The 19,798-nt window shown below is 37.8% G+C and overlaps 1 protein-coding gene across 5 annotated transcripts in view; it reads right to left on the bottom strand.

Moving 5' to 3' along the window:
• The window catches only part of cadm1a (cell adhesion molecule 1a), a 288,912-nt gene that overhangs the window by 57,342 nt on the left and 211,772 nt on the right, over positions 1 to 19,798 (bottom strand). For all 5 annotated transcript variants that reach the window (XM_051877613.1, XM_051877615.1, XM_051877616.1 and 2 more), the window contains 4 exons: positions 18,642 to 18,788; positions 10,255 to 10,407; positions 6,442 to 6,579; positions 1,235 to 1,393 (listed from right to left, as the gene is read on the bottom strand). In XM_051877613.1, coding sequence (XP_051733573.1) covers positions 1,235 to 1,393; positions 6,442 to 6,579; positions 10,255 to 10,407; positions 18,642 to 18,788 — 597 coding nt within the window. The remainder of the gene's footprint in view (positions 1 to 1,234; positions 1,394 to 6,441; positions 6,580 to 10,254; positions 10,408 to 18,641; positions 18,789 to 19,798) is intronic.

Raw genomic sequence — 19,798 nt, 5'->3', positions numbered from 1 at the left:
ACACATACACGGCCATCCAACGTGATGTAAAAGAAAGCGAGACTCATCGGACCAGACGACCTTCTTCCACTGCTCCAAGGTCCAGTTTTGACGCTCATGTGCCCATTGTAGGTGCTTTAGATGGTGGACAGGGATTATCATTCCCAGTGTGTTGTGAGACATTCAGTCCATAACTATCATTAAAGTTTTGTGTGACTTGTGCCACAGTAGAACTTCAGTCGGTTCAGACCTAACCGGGATAGCCTTTTTTCATGCATAGATGAGTCTTGGGCACCCAACACCCAGTTGCTGGTTTGTCTGGAAATGCGTGAGCTATCTGGCCTCCAATAGACTCCAACACAATTAGACTGACATGGAAGAGAAGAAATTGTTGAATAAAATCATTACTTTTGTAGTCACATGGACTGTTTTAACGATGTCTTTATTACCTTTCTGGGCCTTGAAAGTGGTACAGTAATTGTGTTGCAGTCTATCGGAGGGCAGATAGCTCATAGATTTTGTCAAAAATATCTTAATTTGTGTTCCGAAGATGAACGAAGGTCTTACGGATGTGGAATGACATGAGGGTGAGTACTTAATGACAGAATTCTCATTTTTGGGTGAACTAACCCTTTAATATGTGGCCTTGTTAGGAGATGATCAACGATATTTGCTTTACCTGTGATAATATTTTGGCTCATCAGTGTATAACTTTAAATACATTTAAATTACTAATATCTAATATTCACATAATAAAAAGAAATAAACACATTAATCTATCCAAAGATATCATGTAAAAAAAAGAAAAAAAAAAAGCATTATATATATATATATATATACACATATTTTTTTTTACATGATATATATATATATATATATATATATATATATATATATATTTAATATTCACATTTATAATTAGTATTAATAGTAAATCTATATCTATATTTAAAATGCTGTCATGCTGTCCCCTGCTCACTCGCATTGTACTTAAAAAAGTAAATAAATCAATACAAACACCATTATTTACCCAAAGAGATCTTTTAAATATTTATTACTAATACTTCATATTCACATAAAATAATATTTAATTCAATAATAGTAAATCTATATCACATTGTCCTCTGCTCACTCTACTGCCAAAAAAACACCTTTATCTATTCAAAGATATCACTTTGAATATATTTAAATATCTAAATGAGTATTATTTTAATATTAACAAAATATAATTTATTTAAAATGTCGGATCACTCACATTGCACTTCCAGGTACTTCTGCGCCTGGAAGTCTTTGACCGCTGGATGGTCTACAATGCAAACCACAGGAACCCCATCATCCTCTCTCGTGACCGTAAACCTCAGCCAGCTTGTCACAGTGAACATCCTGTCGTAAGTGTTCTCCACTTTAGACTTGCCTGTGAGAAACACAAACCAATGAGAGACACAGAGACGATAATGAAAGTGATTAATTTTCAATTCTATCAAGAAACCACAGGTGGCTAAATGTATTGAAGGCCACAGTATACGTTACATCCTGTGAGCAATATAACAAAGCAGATTCCCTAACGTCTTGCACATATGTGACATATGGCAGCTCACTGTAGCTTATCAATGACATGTGTACAGTAAACGGCCCCCTGCAGCAGCACCTGAAATGTGACCATATGGGAGGGGCCATGTGGCTGAAAAACAGCCCTAAACCGCTTCCTGCCGAGGCTTGTTATGCAGCTGTCACTCATTGGCAACTGTGTGGGCTGTGATGGTGTGTTTGTGCGTTATGAAGTGAGATATAATGGCTGTAGTGGACGCATCTGACCCGCAGCCCTCCTTCAGCAGCATCAAGTGGGCATGAAGAACACAAAAGACTTGAAGTCATTGTGCGGCTCCAGACAATAGCCTCGCAGCACCGCACAGACCTCCATCACTCAATTACTGCTCTGGCCTTGTGGAGAGAAACAGGCGTAGGCGGAAAGAGAGAAAGGAGAAGAGAAGGGCTGAGCGAGAAAGCAAGAGAGAGAGGGACCTATTGTCCTGTTTGTCTGTTTGTAAAGAAAAAAATTCCACTTGACCATTAAAAAAAATGAATTAGATGTGGGAGTGACAGACTGAAAGAAAAGAAATCCAAAAAGGTGAGTTTGATGGAGAGTAAACAAATCACACTTTATTATAAGTGAAGTGTATCATTTATGCACCACTAACGGCACCAATCAGAAAAGCAATTATTACTCTTTTCAAACAGGTTTCCTTTCCCCCACCTTCTGTAGATTTTTTTATTTAGTTTTGTTTATGTACATACAATGTGGGACCCCACTGACTTTCATTATATAAATCAGTTTTTCATTCTTAAAATATCTGCTTTTGCTTGGGAAGTTTTAGAACAACATGACAGAGTAAATGATGAAAGATTTTTTATTTTTAGGGGAACTATCCCCCCTGACAGCAACATAGTGTCGGCACAGAATCGGCCCACATCTGGTCAGCGTATAATCCACATGTACCAGATGTGGGCCGGATCTGGGCCAGACTATGTTGCCATCTGGGCCCTTAATCTAAGATTGGAAAAAGTACACTACTGCTCAAAATTTTGTAGTCTGTATGATTTTTTTAAAAATGTTTTTTAAAGAAGCCTATTATGCTCTCCAATGCTGCATTTCTTTGATCAAAATACAGTAAAAAAAAAATAAAAAAAATAAAAAATAAATAAATAAAAATGACATTGTAAAATAACTGTTTTCTATTTGAATATATTTTAAAATGTTATTTATTCCTGTGATTCAAAGCTGAATTTTCATCAGCCATTACTCTAGGCTTTAGTGTCACATGATCCTTCAGAAATTATTCTAATATGCTGATTTGATCCTTAAGAAACAGCTCTTATTATCAATGCTGAAAATAGTTGTACTGCTTAATACTTTTGTGGAAACAGTGATTTTTTTTTTTTTTTCAGGATTCTTTTATGAATAGAAAGTAAAAAAGCCAACATCAATGTGCATTTGAAATAAAAAAAAACTTTAACCCTATAAATGTCGTTACTGCCACTTTTGACCAAATTAATATTGTCCTTGCTGAAAAACTATTAATTTCTTTCAGAAAAAAAGAAAATTGAAGCAATAGTGTATTTTGACATAAAAATGATCACACTTGCTCTTTAAATTCTGTATGGTGTAGTTGTCTTACCACAAAAGAATAATAAAGACTTTCTTGGTTCGTGATTGCCAGTTATATGTGGTTTCTATCTTTCTTTTGCTGTTTATGTGCAGAATACATTTATATTTTGACTGTGTTATAAATGTTATCAATAATCCACAATGCTAATTTTACCATAAATCATAAAAATGCCCGGAAATGGCACTGCTGTGTGGAAATCTGGACATCTCAATACTCCAGATGTATTTTTTCCTGACAATTCCTTGTCTTGAGCATTCATTCTCCCTGCATTCAGCATTATCAGAAAAGAATGAATAGTCAGACAATCATATCTCAAATAAGAGAAGACACAGAGCTCATTGAGAGCCCAGAAGCACATCTATATTCTCCCTCACAATGCCACAGTCACAGCCGATAAAGAGATAATCACAGGTCAATCACTGTCATTCAGACATTTCTTCATTTCAATAACATCTCCCTTTTTGAAATGCAAAGGAGCTCTGATTAGTCCCGATCTGCAGCGATACAGTGGGCTGAATATCAAAAGAGATCCTGTTCCCTATTGAATTCACCATTTCTTAACTTTTTTTTTTTTGGCTCTATAATTTGCATCATTTTTCACATTATTCATTACCTTCCAATGGAAAGTCACTCCCTTGAAGAGGGCAGTCTGGAGATCTGGGGCCAAACGAGTATTTAGCAAACTTCCTTAAAGCCATTAAAAATTTTGAATCAAGCCATTGTGTTTCAGCTAAGCTTAGTTGGCTAATTGAAATGAGATTATATTTTTAAGCAATGACACAATGAGCAGGCCAACATCGCCTGACAGGAGGAAATTAACAACTTATTGTTTCTCGATGTTCATTCAGCTAGTCTTATGAGACAGGTGTGTATCAACAATAGAGCAGGATGTAAAACAGAAGCACTAAACGTGGCACAAAACACGGATAAGACTGGGTAGATTGAGTTTGCGCGAGCGAGAGAGAGAGTGAGGCGGTACATCATGGGGGCGGCTGAGTTTACATTCCGGGGCTGTATGGGTGTAACCTTTAAATGATATTTAAAAAAGCCTGATTATCCTAGAGGTAATTAGGCTGAATGATGAGGACATTTAATTAAAAATAAATCCGAAAAGGCGCAGGGGCCAAAAGCAATTTCCAGCCAGTGAGTGCCAGCGTTGCACTGCCTGTGTCAGGAGAGGAGTCCCTCGGTTTCTTCAATCACTTTCACCTCCTCCATTCGAACCGTTTCGCTATACAAGAACAGAATATTCATGTCCTGCTGTCCATCTCACTGAGGCGAACTTGTTGTTCTTTAGTGCAACATTTGTCCAACTGTCCAATAATATATTGATGTTACATAAAAACAAAACACCCACTGACAAATGAACAGAACAATGCTTTGTAATAGCTGCTGAAACTCCCAGAGGAGAGAAACGGAGACCCCTGACTGAGCTTATCGCTAATTACCAAATGAAAACATCCGTCCAGGACTCCAATTTAGCCGTCTCGTTTTGGGTAGCTGTTATTAGGACAGCTTATATGTGGTAATTTGTACATAATACGCAAATTGCCTGTGTCTAGACGACTGCGGGTCAAAGGTACGGCCTCTCACTCATCCTCACGGAGTGATATGGAAAATGAGCTGAGCTTCTGTGAGGACTGTTTAGGTAAACAGATGTTGAAAAGGAGTTGGTGAGTTTATAATTATGACTTATGAAAATTTCACAAGACATTCAAAGACCAATAAACTTTGGACTGAAGTATGCAGAGAAGGGGTATGTCAAATGATACATGTACACACTATCAAAAGTTTGGAATATATTGTGCCTATGTAAGAACTGAGTACATAACTAAAATGTATAAACAAATAAATAATAAATATATGGGTTGGGAAGTTTAAAAAAATGATATACATATACACGCAATTAGATTTTTAAGATAATAGCTATTAACTTTTTAAATATATTTTAAAATGTAATTTATTCTTGCCATGGCGAAGCTGAATTTTCAGCAGCCATTACTCCACTCTTCAGTGTCACGTGATCAGTGTTGAGGAAAGTTACTTTTAAAAGTAATGAATTACAATATTGTGTACTCCCTGATGAACTGCATTACTTAGTAACTTTTTATGGAAAGTAATGCGTTACATTGCTTTTGCATTACTTTTTCTCAGCTGGGCTGGACTTGCTTGTTTGCAATTTTGGCAAATGTAAAGGCCCTTTCAAACCAAAAGTGAAATGAATAATCCTAAAGCTGAAATGAAATGCAAATTCACGCCTGTACAGTAGAGGGCGCAGCTCAAACAAACCTTTCAGCTGTGCTGCCATTCTGGATTGCAGAAGAATAGGATACAGGAGAAGAAAGTTCAACACTCTTACTTCAGCAACAAAAACAGAAAAATGAAACATATGTGATGTTTATCTCAAGTCATTTTTGCTTATTCGTATGATTGAATTGGATCATCGAAGGTCAGCAGCAAAGACACTGGTTAATAGAGTGAGATTAAATACATGAAGTATATTTGTGTAATTTAACATTTAATTACTGCAGGTTTGTGTAATATTCACTGTTTTTATTCATTTTGAGGAATACTGAATCTGTTTTTGCAAGTGAGATGAGTAAACTGCTCACATTTACTCTAGAACTACAATACTCATCATGTTTACACAGCGCACACAACGCCTCTGCCTCTTAATCCACATTTCTCTCAACCTCGGGACAGGAGAGCTGTCAGTCTATTAATGGGAAAACAAAGTAACTTGCATTACTTATTTGAAAAAAGTAACAGATATTTTGTTGTAAATTACTTAACTTGCGTTACTTGTAATGCATTACCCCCAACACTGAACGTAATCCTTCAGAAATCATTCTAATATGCTGATATTATTATCAATGTTGAAAAAGGTAGGGCTGCTTAATATTTTTGTGGAACAGTGATTGTCAGGATTCTTTGATTAATCGAAACTGCAAAACATAATTTATTAAAATGGAAATCTTTTGTTACGTTATAAATCTCTTTACGGTCCCTTTTGAACAATTTAATGTGTCCAATAATATCAATTTCTTTTAAAAAAAATACTGAACCCAAACTTTTGAACAGTAGTGTACATTAACTAATGATCTGCTAAGCATTATATAAATGTAACTATTTATGTTGCTAGTGAATGTTGTTATATAGTGTTTTCAATTTAAGCTTCACATTTCAATATATAAATTATCAGAGAAAAGTGCACCAGGGAAAAACTGGAACTGTGGTTTGCAGGGCAGAGAGAAAACCTGGTTTGTTTGTGTGTACACAATGTGACTTGACCCACCCTGTAGCTCTTTGTCTCCTTTCATCCATCTGATCGTTGCGGCAGGTTTGCTGCCCATGGAGGTGCAGGTTATCTCCGTCTCGTTGCCCTCGCTGACGATGTCCTCACGGGACTCTATGATTGGGTTTCCTGGTGGGACTGAGAGAGCACAGACAGATTTTACAAGGCGGCCTGTAAATCAGGCACCACCACATTCACATTTAGCAGAGGGTGCATTGATGGCCAACACAGACACTAACACTGAGGGATGGACACATCATAGGATATGAAGGGGTGAGGGTATTCATTCTCTTTTATGATACCCAGATAAAGTGTATACTGTGATGAATCAGGGGTGACTACAATGCAATAGTGACAGAACATCTTGTGCTACAGAAAGCAACACAAACAGATGACTAGAATAAATCTACTAGAACATTCTACACTGACCTGGATAATTAAAATGTTCACAGGCATAATGTATCAAGGATACAACCTTTTTCAAGCACTGCAACATAATGTTCTAACCATACATGACGTGACGCAATAAATGTTAATCTTTTCCATGTTAATCAGAGTTTTTGTCCTAACCAGCCGCGACAGAAAAGGTTTCTATTTTTGCAGCATCGCTGTAGGAACAACAACATACAATTTATTACAATGATAATCTCAGGTAATGATTATGTGCTTTATTTAATCTTAAAAGGGTCTAACGTGAGTTTGAATATCATTTTGCATGACCTTACTGCCAAAGTGAAAGCGACAGTGGATAATTCACCTTAGATATTGAAAATAAAGAAGAATATATTATATATAATAACTGTGAACTCAATGTGAACAAACAAGTGTATTTTATGACAAAAGATTGTTTCAGTAACTTAAGTATGTATTTTTTAATGTTAAAATGATTTAATATTTATGAATTAGTTGTAATTAATTAATATTTATTCATTTCGTTGTGAGTGCAGAGACTCCGCCCACAGTTTCTTCTGATTGGCTGTAATATTTGATTGATTTTGTCACGTCGTGTAAGCATGTCGCGTCTGGTGTGGCGAGACAAACTGCTTATTGCTGGAATCTTGTTGCATTGCGCCTGGTTAGGACAAGGTGTAAAGCATCTCTATAGGCTTCTGATTCATATAGGCGCTCAGTTGGATGGACTTGCACTTATTCAGTGGTCCTTACTTCCAGAAGGTTCACAACATCTAAAATGATTACCTGAAAAGATCACTTTAATCCTAAAACATTCTAGCTATCTGGTGTAAATGTGCTGCATTTTATGGACAGGGTAATTCAGTAGTAGAGGTTTCTTGTTCTTCTTGAGCAGCAGGGTTCCATTCAAGCATTCAGCTTCAGCTTGGGCGTCTGAAGCTCTGGAACCAGCCACTCGACTGCATTCAGCGAGCTCTCTCTACAATTCCGCTCCCTCAATATCCACCCCAAACTCTGCTCTCAAAACGGAATAATCACTTTTAAGTGCGGGTGATTTTTCCATGCAGTTATGTCAAGACGTAGAACGCAGCAAAGCGTTCACATGTACACAAAGACTCACACGCACAAACACATAAACAATAATTCCGCTGAATGGCCCCACCATGCAGCTGAGTCCTCAAAGGAAGTAGCAGGTGAAGTGTTTGTTGAGTTTTTAGAGAGCTTTCAGGAGCCCCTCCAAAAAGCAATGAAAGTACATCTGTGTGTGTGTGTGTGTGTGTACACGTGTTGAGCACTGGCTCCATTCTGAAATATGAATGACTCAACGTTCAGGATCTGGCTTGGCCGCGTCTCAGGCCTTCTGTTCGGTGAAGATGAATGGCTATATCTTGATTCTGCACTGCTGCAGCATCTCATAAAAGCTGCTCCACTCTAGTGATTGATCATAAAAGGATTCCTCAGGAAACAAAGAAGCCCTGCATGTGTGTATCTGTGGGTGTTTGTTTATGCGGCAAGTGCCTTCTGGCGGTCAAAACAAAAGGTTCAGTTTGTCTAGTCCAGTGGTTCTCAATCTTGGGGGTCGTTGAGAGATTATATATATATATATATATATATATATATATATATGTGACCTGTGCTGGCAAAATGAGTCGGAATGCGCATGGGCTAATTTCGAGCTACAGGCAAAACAAGTGAAAAATGTCAATGTTGGTCAAAATTGAGGTTTTCACAAAAATGAGTTCATTAAGCCCTCGTCTAGCGATCCCAATTCTCCAAATACCAATTAAACATCTAAAAGTATCTTTATTTGTACATTTTCTGAGAGGAGTACCTTTTCCTTTGACCATGAAAAATGCTGTTTTTATTGGAAATCTGATGGTCAAAACAAAAGGTTCAGTTTGTGTAGTCCGGTGGCTCTCAACCTTGGGGGTCGATGAGATATACTGTATATGTGTGACCCGTGCTGGCAAAATGAGTCGCAATGAGCAAATTTTCAAAAATGAGTTAGTTATTCCCTCATTCATTATAATAAAAAAAAAAAAAAAAAAAAAAAAAAAAAAAAAAAAAACAACTTTAAAACAACGTATGATTTGTTGGAATCTGACAAAAAAAAAAAAAAAAAAAATGACTGAGCTACACCTGTTTGAAATCATGTATTTTGTGGAAGTTTGCTAAAATTCGATTTTGAATGAGTTTGATAGTATTATGCATGGCTAACGGGCCTAAAGCTAACGTTACACACTGTTGGAGAGATTTATACAGACTACACGCGTTTTCAGGTTAAAATGAAAATAACGACATGGCTCTGGTCTCCATGAATACAGTAAGAAACAATGGTAACTTTAACCACATTTAACAGTACATTAGCAACATGCTAACGAAACATTTAGAAAGACAATTTATATATCATGATATCATGGATCATGAACATTTATTATAGATCCATCTGCCATTTTTGCTATTGTCCTTGCTTGATGGCTTCACAATAGCCTACCTGCAGAACGTCTGATGATTCGGCTGTGCAGCTCCACAACATTAATACTGCCTTGCCTGCCTAGAACATGGGCTAATATATGCAAAAGTTGGGGGCATACATATTAATGATCCTGACTGTTGCGTCACAATCGGTGTTATGTTGAGATTCGCCTGTTTTTCAGTGGTCTTTTGCACGAATGAGATTTACATAAGAAGGAGGAAACAATGGTGTTTGAGGCTCACTGTATGTCATTTCCATGTACTGAACTTTTATTATTCAACTATGCCGAGGTAAATTCAATTTTCAATTCTATGGCACCTTTAAGACATAACAGATAATGTTTGCGTGAATACTCGCCAAGACAGATATTTTGAAATACTGTAATTCTTTGAATATGTGTAAATCGGGATTGCGCACTGAGGCGTCTTTGTGCAAGCGCTTCAGATGTGTCAGTCAGCGCGAGTAAGATCGATTTGTTTACATCAGTCTGAGCTTGAAAATCACATTTCATTAGTTCAGACTCATGCCATTGAGAATTTGCTGTGAATATTCACAAAGTTTGAATGCTGCACTTTACAACGATACCAAAAATGTGCTGAGGGAAGCGCCAGTAGTCGAGAAGTGAGGCATTTTTCATGTTCGAAGGAAAGGTATTTCTTTCAGAAAATATACAAATAAAGATACTGTTAGATGTTTAATTGGTACTTGGAGCATTGTGATAGCTAGATAAGAGCTTAATGAACTCCTTTTTGTGAAAACCTCAATTTCGACCAAAATTTACACTTTTCACTTGTTTTGCCTGTAGCTCGAAATTAGCCTGTGCGTATTCCGACTCATTTTGCCAGCACAGGTCACATATATATCATTGTAGGCTATATGATTTATCTATTTATATTATGTGTAGATGTGTGCATGGGTGTTCATACTTAGCACAGTGATGTCGGCGTAGGCTTCCTGTGGGGGGTCTGTATAGAGCTGGCACACGTATCTTCCCTCATCTGAGAGAGACACGTTGGATAACGACACACGCAGCTCGTTGTCTGAGAAATTGACCAGCTGGAATCGAGCATCTTTCAGGGCTGGAGGGTCGATAGAGAAAGACAGCAGATGTTAGAATGAAAAGTCACATCTTCACACTCCACTTCCATTGCAAGCAACAATAGAAACATGTAGGAGATAATTAGCAGCATTTTTCCCATTTGAAGTCTAGATTGTGTTTCCACTGAGGCAAATGAAGGCAGCCATATGCTTCTTTTAAGCCATTGCTTATAACTGATACCAGGGGAGTGTAGCAAACGTGCAGGCTACAATATATTCTTCAGATTAGTTAAAAGGTGCTCCATGGGAATAACCAAAATGATTGAGATTGCTTCACACTCGCGCATCTATTTCTAGCATCGCCTGACCTGAGCATTGTATCACTGGGGTTTGAAACAGGGACAGTATCCATGGGACATGCCATGCTAGACCACTGTGACACCTAAGTGCCTTTTCATCTTAAGGCCTAAGAGAAAAAAGGTCTTGCTTTGTGGTGAGCATGTACATTACGTGAGTGCTTCATGAGCACTTTTGTCTCTGTGGACTTTTAGCAAGTATGTTCAATTAAAATACCCTCATTTTGTCAACCAACTATGTCCAACAGTGGATACATGCAAATGGTGTTATTGGTTTGATATTTCTGTGGTGGAAATTACATTTTTGGATTAAAATGGACTTCTTTAATGTTGCTAAGGCAGATTTCATAGGTAGCAACTACGTCATACTGTAATTTAAATATTTTCACACTTTTTGCACAATACCTTACCTTAGTAACTAAGTAAACAAACTAGGCACTTTCGGCATCATGGCCACTCTGACCGGTTGACTCCTTTCTATCATGGGCAGCATTAATTTTTTCAAAATTTTGAGCTACAGTAGCACTTCTGTGTGAATGGACCAGATGCAAACCTTTGCTCCCCACATTCATCAATGTGTCATGACCGTGACACCATTTCACCAGTTGTCCTTCCTCGCACCACTTATGGTTAGTACTAAGTCATACTGGGAAAACCCTACATGACTTGCAATTTTGGAGATGCTCTGACACAGTTGTCTAGCCATCAATATTTGGGCCTTGTCAAAGTCATCTCCGTTCATCTGAGTTCATCTCCATTTTTAACCAGACGTTCTGTCGTCTCAGAATAATACTGCAGGAGGACATGTAAAGGTAAATGCAAACATTTTCTCAATGTTTATAGTTAAAAAACAAACAAAATAATGTTCATAGTTTTTTTTACAGTGCATGACAAACAATAAAATGTCTCTTTTATTGTGTTTTGTCATGCACCGTAAAAAATGAAAAAGTCATGGCAACATATGTTTTTACATCAACTCATAAAAATATTCTAAGCAATTTCAACTTTCTTTCATAAGTTATACAAGACTCAGATTTTTTAAGTCAGTTTTAATACAATTTAAGTTGAAATGACTCACAGCAAATTGGATTATACTTAAAGCAGCAACAGAAAGTTTTTAAGTTGAAATAAGTAGAGATTTTTTTTCATTGTATTTTTTTATAGGTTGTTTGCTTTTTTTGAAACTGAACTTAAAACTGTGTTGCGTTTATACAGTATATATATATATATATATATATATATATATACACACATAGGCGTAATTTGCGGGTGGGACGGGTGGGACATGTCCCCACCACTTTTTGAAACATCTCGCGGCACAGATGTATACTAATACAAAAGAAACATATCTAGTTGATTAGCAATTCGTTTGTGTTAAATAATAGGCGATCTGGCGCTGTTATGTGTTGGTTTTGAAATCATGTTGAATGCTCGTTGCCGATGTAGATGTAAGGACGAAACTATCATATTAAACATGAGGTCTATGTCAATAAATTTTGTGCATTTATTATTGTAATGATACACACACATTCCCGATACACACACATTCCCGACACAAGATATATATATATATATATATATATATATATATATCTTTTGGTAATTTGGCATACAGTTTTCATACTTTATGCTTTGCCCAACCTGTTTTATGAAGGCACACCACCTTTAACATTTCTGGCCTCATCCCTGCTTCCAACACATTAAATTATATATACAGTAGGCCTATATATATTTATCAGTTTAAAGTGGATCAAGTTTCAACACGACTGTGAGAATCTCACGCCAATCCTGACTTACAGTCCTTTCTCCTAATTACGTGGAGGAACAGAATTCTTTCGTCCCAGAATAATGAGGAGTCCATTAGGGCTTGCTTTGCCTGTGTGGGAGGCTAAGCGTGAAAAGTAAATGGTGCTAAGGGTGAGAGAGTGAGAGAGTGAGAGAGACAGAGAGAGAGAGAGAGAGAGAGAGAGACAACATGAGATGAGATGAAAGGCTACCGGCAACCCCCACCCGCCCCCTACTCGCGGATAAATTCCAGGCCGATCGACAGACCATTTACGACACAGAGAGCACTCGCGCATGCGTTTGTTCTTGTCTGCAACAGCCGAGTTCAAAGGAGCACAAAAAGAGGACCATGAATAAATAAATAAAGAAATAAATAAAAGGGGAAATAAATAAAGAAATAATCGGGCATCATTAGAGATTTTTGAGGCGATGGGATCATGAAAGCAGGCCCTGATGGCGCGGGGTGTTGATTGTTCTTGGATCCAGCTGGTTAGCCATGCTCTTTCACTTTCATTCAAAAGAAAAAATATCCAGAGAGCTACAGAGAGAGAGAGAGAGAGAGAGTGTGTGGGGAAAAACATATTGCTTTACAAGAGTTGCAGTCTCTCTGTGCACACCGCAAAAAAGGAAAAAGATCTTCACCATTCTCTATTACGAACGGCTTTCTTATACTTCCATTTTCCTGCGCGAGCCCCCTCAAGCCCCCCGTCCAAACCTGCCGCTGCTATTTGCAGCGTGGGAGATGCCGAGCTCCCTCTCTCAGTCCATTTCTCTCACAGATCACCACACACGCATGTGGAGGCCGCGCAGGAAGACCCAGCTGCCAAGGCAACGCATTTCTCACCTTTGATCATGATGTCAGGGCGGCGGTAAGCTCAGAGTGAAAATACAAATAAATAAAACATTAAGCACATGTAGCTTTAACATCTATATTCCACTGAAGACAAGTGTGTGCGCAGTTTATTCAGGTACATGTCTGAGCTTGGGAGTAATCAAGTCACAGGCTTTCAAAATGCAGCGTTATGATCTCTAGCAGCCATTGTGGTGGTCTTTGTTTTGAAACACCAAGCAGCACGCCTTTTATGTAGCCGCCGCGTAATGTGCGACTAATTAGAGCGGCCAGCTTGAAAGCGGGAATGTGGCTGTCAAGGGGAGGGCAGGCAGAAGCCAATGATTTAATTCAATTTATTGATTGGGGAAATGTGAGGATTAAAATAAACCGATAAGGAGCAAGAAGCCAAACCGGTTAATAATCTATTGTGACTGTGCGTCAGGTGGAGAGACAGCAATAATTAGAGCATTATGAAAACATGAATAAGTGCGATGTCAGCTCTAATTGGGAAAAGAGAGGGCAAGCAACTAGGGAGCCCATATCAGTGAGGCGAATAAAACCGGGTAAGCTTTGGAGGTAAAGAAACACCCTTTCATTCCAGAGAAGAATTGAGAAAAGTCAGATATAACAGACTGTCTTCACCGGTATGTGGGTCAAAGAAAAGTAAGAGTGCCCATGACAAAGAAAAGGAAAATTACAAAATAAATAAAAATAAAAAAGTAATAATTTAAAAAAAAAAAAAGTTAATTTTTAAATTGATATCATGTGGTGTAACCAAGTAAAAAGTTTTTAATATGTTTTTTATATTTTTACAATTTTTTTCAATTGGTATTCAACGAGGGAAAATAGAAGTACCAATAAGGAAGTAAAAAGTCGCGCTCTAAAGCCTGATTGAAATGTATCCAAAATATAGTAGTCAACATGTAAAGTGGATCAAAACCTTTAATCAAAGTTGTCCTAAAACCTTCTCTTTTGATGAACTTATTTGATCCACTTCAAGACCCAGTTGACTACTGTAGAATAGTACTATTTATTACTATTTGGTTGAAGGGGAAAGATCAGGAGAAGATGGAGGTTGAAAGGGAAAGATCAGTGACATCAGTTGAAAAGAAAGTTGCAGGTGTTTGTATAATGTGCCCCAATTATTCATTCCCAATAAAACCAGGAAAAAGGTAAACAGGGTTTATTTTGATTTTATGTTAACTTTAAATGAGAAAAGTGCACAAACAGGCAGTTGTAAAAATTAATATGCCTTCAGGACATCCAGACATAATTTACATACTCGTTCTAGTTAATTATTATTATTTTTTTTAGAAAAAGAGGAGTCGAAACCGTGAAAAAAAACAGCGCTTTGTGACCCAAATAATAACAGCATATCTGACTGCGTACATGCCCTTTGCTGCTTGCTGCAGCATTTTCGGACACAGTGCCGGACATGGTGACAGCGAGAGCTCGCAGGGCCCCAGGAGGTTGTCCCACCGCCGTGAGAGGGAACGCTTCTGTCGGCCAGCTACATCCAGCGCGCTGTGGGAGCGGTGGAGAATGAAGCTCAGCGTGTTTCCAGTCCCTTCTGAGGGCATGCTGCCCAGTAAACCAGCTTCTCTGCCTGACAAAACCCTTTAAAGCTTATCACCCTGAAAAAAGCATGGACAAATGCTTTTGCACTGTGTGTTCCTTTTTTGCTTTTTGAAACTGTCTTTCATTTGCTGGGGATTTTTACAAGGCTTTAACCTGTATTATGTTCTCAGACTTTCATCTGGGCAGAGGGCGTTGGGGAAAGGTGATGCTGGTCTCTGTTCGTTGTTTTAATTCTCGTCACAATGAGTATGTCGTAACATACAAGGACAGGCATAAATAAAACGGGCAGCATATGCTATATAGGAATCTGAAAGGCTCAGGAAGTAAAAAAAAAGAGAAAAAGATTACATGCAGCAAGGACAAAAAGACAATGCGAAATAACACTGTCACAGCTTTGTGTCCTCTCAGCATGACATTTCAGAGAAAATAGAAGACTTGAAATATCATGGTAGCCCACATGCACTGCTACACAGCGATTTCTGCGAATAAACCTGAAATCTGTCCTACCTTATCTCAAAAGATGACATAAAGAGACATACTTGTCATTAGAGAACATTTAAGGCCCTTTTACATGACTTGTGGCAATGTTCAAACTCATCAAACTCAATGGAGTGTAGTCAGCACTCAAAATGCCACATTTTAAGATCAAACTATTGGAACTTTGACCCCATTTGCCACTGACCTTTTGGAGCATGGCCAGTGAACGCCGGACAATTTGAATGACGCATAGAATGTCCTATCTGTGCAGTAACATTTCCAACATTTTTACCTCACTAATGATGTTTTAGAGTACAAAGCAACAGGGAATTACACATCACACCATCTTTCATCAAGTAACCTTGTGAATCGGCCTTCTATGACACTATCTGAAACACGTGGAGGTCAAAGCAGTGCATTGTGCTAACTTTTAAGCCCTGACATGAGTCATTTGAAATGGACTTTGCTGAATAAATATAATAAATTAATAAATGTTGCTTTCTGCTCACACTAGGTGGGGGGTATAAGAGGTGTGTAAAGAGGAGGAGGTGCTTTAGAAACTCCACAGTGGTTAACGCCTCCTGCTGAACTAGTGCTGAAGACTGCCAAGGATTCTCACAGTTTCCTTTTTTATCTTCACATTTCCTTCACCTACTAAGAAGCCAGAAGCTCAAAAGAGCCTTTACATTCAAACTTGCCAGCACCTTAGGAATTTAAAATGTCTAAATTTAGTCTACATTTAAATGTCCACTTTCTAAAGCCCCCCTTTTTGGGAAGAGTTCCAAGTTTTGTGGTTGAAATAAAATATTTGGAAGGCCGTATATACTCTACCTCGGTTTTTGCTATATATGTGATTTTCAATTGAAAACCTTTATTTAATAAAATAAGACTTTTTGAGGTGAAAGACTTGAGCAAACCTATTGTTTATTTGCTTCCAAAAAATAGCAAACAACAACACTCAGAACAAGAATGCTCCCTTTGTTTTAGCCCATGGTAATCTATTCAAAATCGACTATTATAGTCATAATGAATGCAAAATAAAAAAAAAAATATATATATACACACGTTGAAGAATTTATCAATTCTACAAGGTCAGAACCACATTGTCCACAAAGATTAGTCATCCACTTTCTTCATCTGTTAAATTCAAATCCTTATAATACAATTAATGAAAGGGATCCATATATTTTCAAATACATGCTGTTTAGCCTTTAATATGTATGTTATCTTTTCTAATAGAAGGCTTGACAACATCTGTTTTATCCATTGAGTAGTACTTGGTCTGTGAATCTTTGTCCACAACAGAGCGACACATTTTTTTGGCATAAAGCAAGCTGAGGTCTATAAATGCTCGTTCACTTCTACTATAATTTTGTTTCTCTGGGTATAAGCCCAACAGAAAAAGCTTAGGGTCCAGTAAAATTTGTTTTGAAATGATCTTCTCAGTTATGATTCTTACCTCTTCCCAGAATAATTGAATCTTTCTGCATTGCCAAATACAGTGAAACCAAGTTCCTCTAGCTTCCATACATTTTGTACAGATATCTGGTATGTTTTTATTATATCTATTTAATTCCACTGGTGCTACATATGTCTGCATTAACCATTTATACTGTGTAAGTTTAAGGCATGTATTTATAGACATAGTGTGAGCCTTAGTATTTTAATTTTTTTACATAAAAACTTTAAATTAAATTATACAAATTATATACATGACAATGTCAAGATTCATCAGGCTCAAAAGAATTGTGAAAGAATTGTTGGGAGGAAGCATGAAGAATCATTTTCACACATGAATTGGCACTGACCTTAACCTCAGTGTAAGTTTTTGGGATGTGCTGGAGGAGACTTTACAGAGTGCTCACCTCTTGCATTGTCAATACAAGATATTCACCAAAAAATAATGCACCTCTCGATGGAAATAAATGTTTTGTAAATGTTTTATATATATATATAATATTTCATAATGTAATGCACTTATATATATATATATATATTAAAATTTTTTTAAAAAGTGCATTACATTATGAAATATTAGAATTAAATAAAAATGAAACAGACAAAACAAGAAAAACATGCCTGGTTCACTCCTTTTCAATTCACCGAGGTTAGGCAGCAGACCACTTGAAATAAAAACGACGCTTGAAGCAACCTCAAACGAGATGTTGAAGAAAACTTTCTTTGTGTATCAATGGCTGCTTCTATTATCTGTGCTCATGTCTCCCTCTCTTTCTCCCGCTCACACTCTGTCTCATTTCCTTTCCTTTGCTCTTGTGCTCCTCTTCCGAATCTCATTTGTATTGTTTTCTCAGGTTTAATCCTAGAGGCTTCAGGACACATGCTGCTTCTCCTAAATGGCAGCAATCAATTTTGATTACCGGCCACGGTTACTTTGAGAAGAGCCCATCAAAGTTTTATTAAGAAGACGGGTGATAATTACAGCCTTGCACGGACCAAAAACCTGGAGTCTGAGCCTTGCTAATGATTGGAAGCTGAGAGATAAAATGACGGTTCAGAAGACCTTAATCCAAACTCTGAGAGGACCGGGCAGACAATTACTTTAACCGTTACTTGATGAGGACAGTCCCTCAGGCGACTGATGGCTCTCCCGTTCACTCCCCTTGACTGGGACGCTCTTTAACCACAGTGGCGTTTATGGAGAAGGAGATGAAAATGACTCGGTCTGGCACCTCGGCGAAGCTTATCATTATTTCAGAGAAAAGCCATGAAATAAAAAGGACAGACCTTTCCGGAGACCGTTTGTGGAGACAGGCGCCACGTCTATTGACACCACCTGATATGTGCCGGATTGAACTCAGACTGAACTCGAAAGCACTCTGGAACTACTTAAAAATGCTTCCTGTTGCAACTTTTGCGCAAAGAAAATACCATAATCAAAGTGCTTTTCTGCATATGACATGGGACCGGCGGGTGCAATATTTCACAGGGGTGGGAGAGATGAAACCCTTTAGAAAGACTGTGTAACTATAATTACACAGTGCAGCTGAAGGGAAATATCAGAGAGGTCTTGGGGAAGATAGATCACATGAGAGCAAGGCAAATCGCTGAAAAAAAAAAAAAAAAACATGCCCTCACCAGCCAGCTGGGTCTCTCTATCGACTGCCCTCAAAAGCGCAGTGGATTACTCTGATGCATTAACACTTCCGCTCCACTGGGGAGGCTTCCTGGGGACGCGTGGCCTGTTTGTGTGTGTGGGTGTGCGTACAGTATGCTTATGTGTACTCACGTCTGACATCTTTGAAGTAGATGGTCTGTCTGTTGGGGTTGAGGAGCTGGATGACGGAGTCGTCATTGTTTTTGACTCGACAGCTTATGGTGGCTGTCTCCCCCTCCACTACAGAGACGTTGTCCGCTATGAGATTCTGGCTTTGGACTGCAGAGGGACAGAGAGACAGAGAATTGAAGTTAAAGATTAAAAGAGAGGCAAGTATGAAGTGATGGCGGGTGATATAACAGCCAGCCAGGATGACAGTAGATATGTTGAGACATATCTATCTATCATAGACAAATCTATCTATCTATCTATCTATCTATCTATCTATCTATCTATCTATCTATCTATCTATCTATCTATCTGTCAGTCTATCTATCAGTCTATCTATCTATCTATCTATCTATCTATCTGTCAGTCTATCTATCTATCTATCTGTCAGTCAATCTATCTATCTATCTATCTGTCAGTCAATCTATCTATCTATCTATCTATCTATCTATCTATCTATCTCTGTCAGTCAATCTATCTGTCAGTCAATCTATCAATCAATCAATCTATCTGTCAATCAATCTATCTATCTATCTGTCTGTCAATCTATCTGTCAATCTATCAATCTATCTGTCAATCAATCAATCAATCTATCTATCTGTCAATCTATCTATCTATCAATCTATCTGTCAATCAATCAATCAATCAATCAATCTATCAATCTATCTATCTATCTATCTATCTATCTATCTATCTATCTATCTATCTATCTATCTATCTATCTATCTGTCTGTCTGTCTGTCTGTCTGTCTCATAAATCCATCCATCCATCCATCCATCCATCCATCCATCGCAATTAAAAAAAAAAAAAAAAAAAAAAAAAAAAAAAAACTGGAAAAATGGCACTACTTTCCATTTCCTTAAAACAGAGATGCAGCCCTGCATCATCTAAACCCACAATCTCACACTTACATGAGTGCACAATGAAGAACAGGTGGCAAAACACAGCTAGAGTGGGTGTGAATATCCAGCAGAGTGTGAAAGTGTTTTTTTCCCCCCCTCTCTTTCCTGCATAGTGTGTGCTTCATGAGATTGCCTGTTTTCATGTTACACATGCTTGGTCCAAATCCCCTCTCTGGATGAGATCACCATGTGATAAGAGCTGCCAGTGCCACAGAAAT

This window comes from Ctenopharyngodon idella, chromosome 21, assembly GCF_019924925.1.
Source record: "Ctenopharyngodon idella isolate HZGC_01 chromosome 21, HZGC01, whole genome shotgun sequence".
In the NCBI taxonomy this organism is placed as follows: domain Eukaryota; kingdom Metazoa; phylum Chordata; class Actinopteri; order Cypriniformes; family Xenocyprididae; genus Ctenopharyngodon; species Ctenopharyngodon idella.
This window is presented reverse-complemented; position numbering and strand designations above follow the sequence as displayed.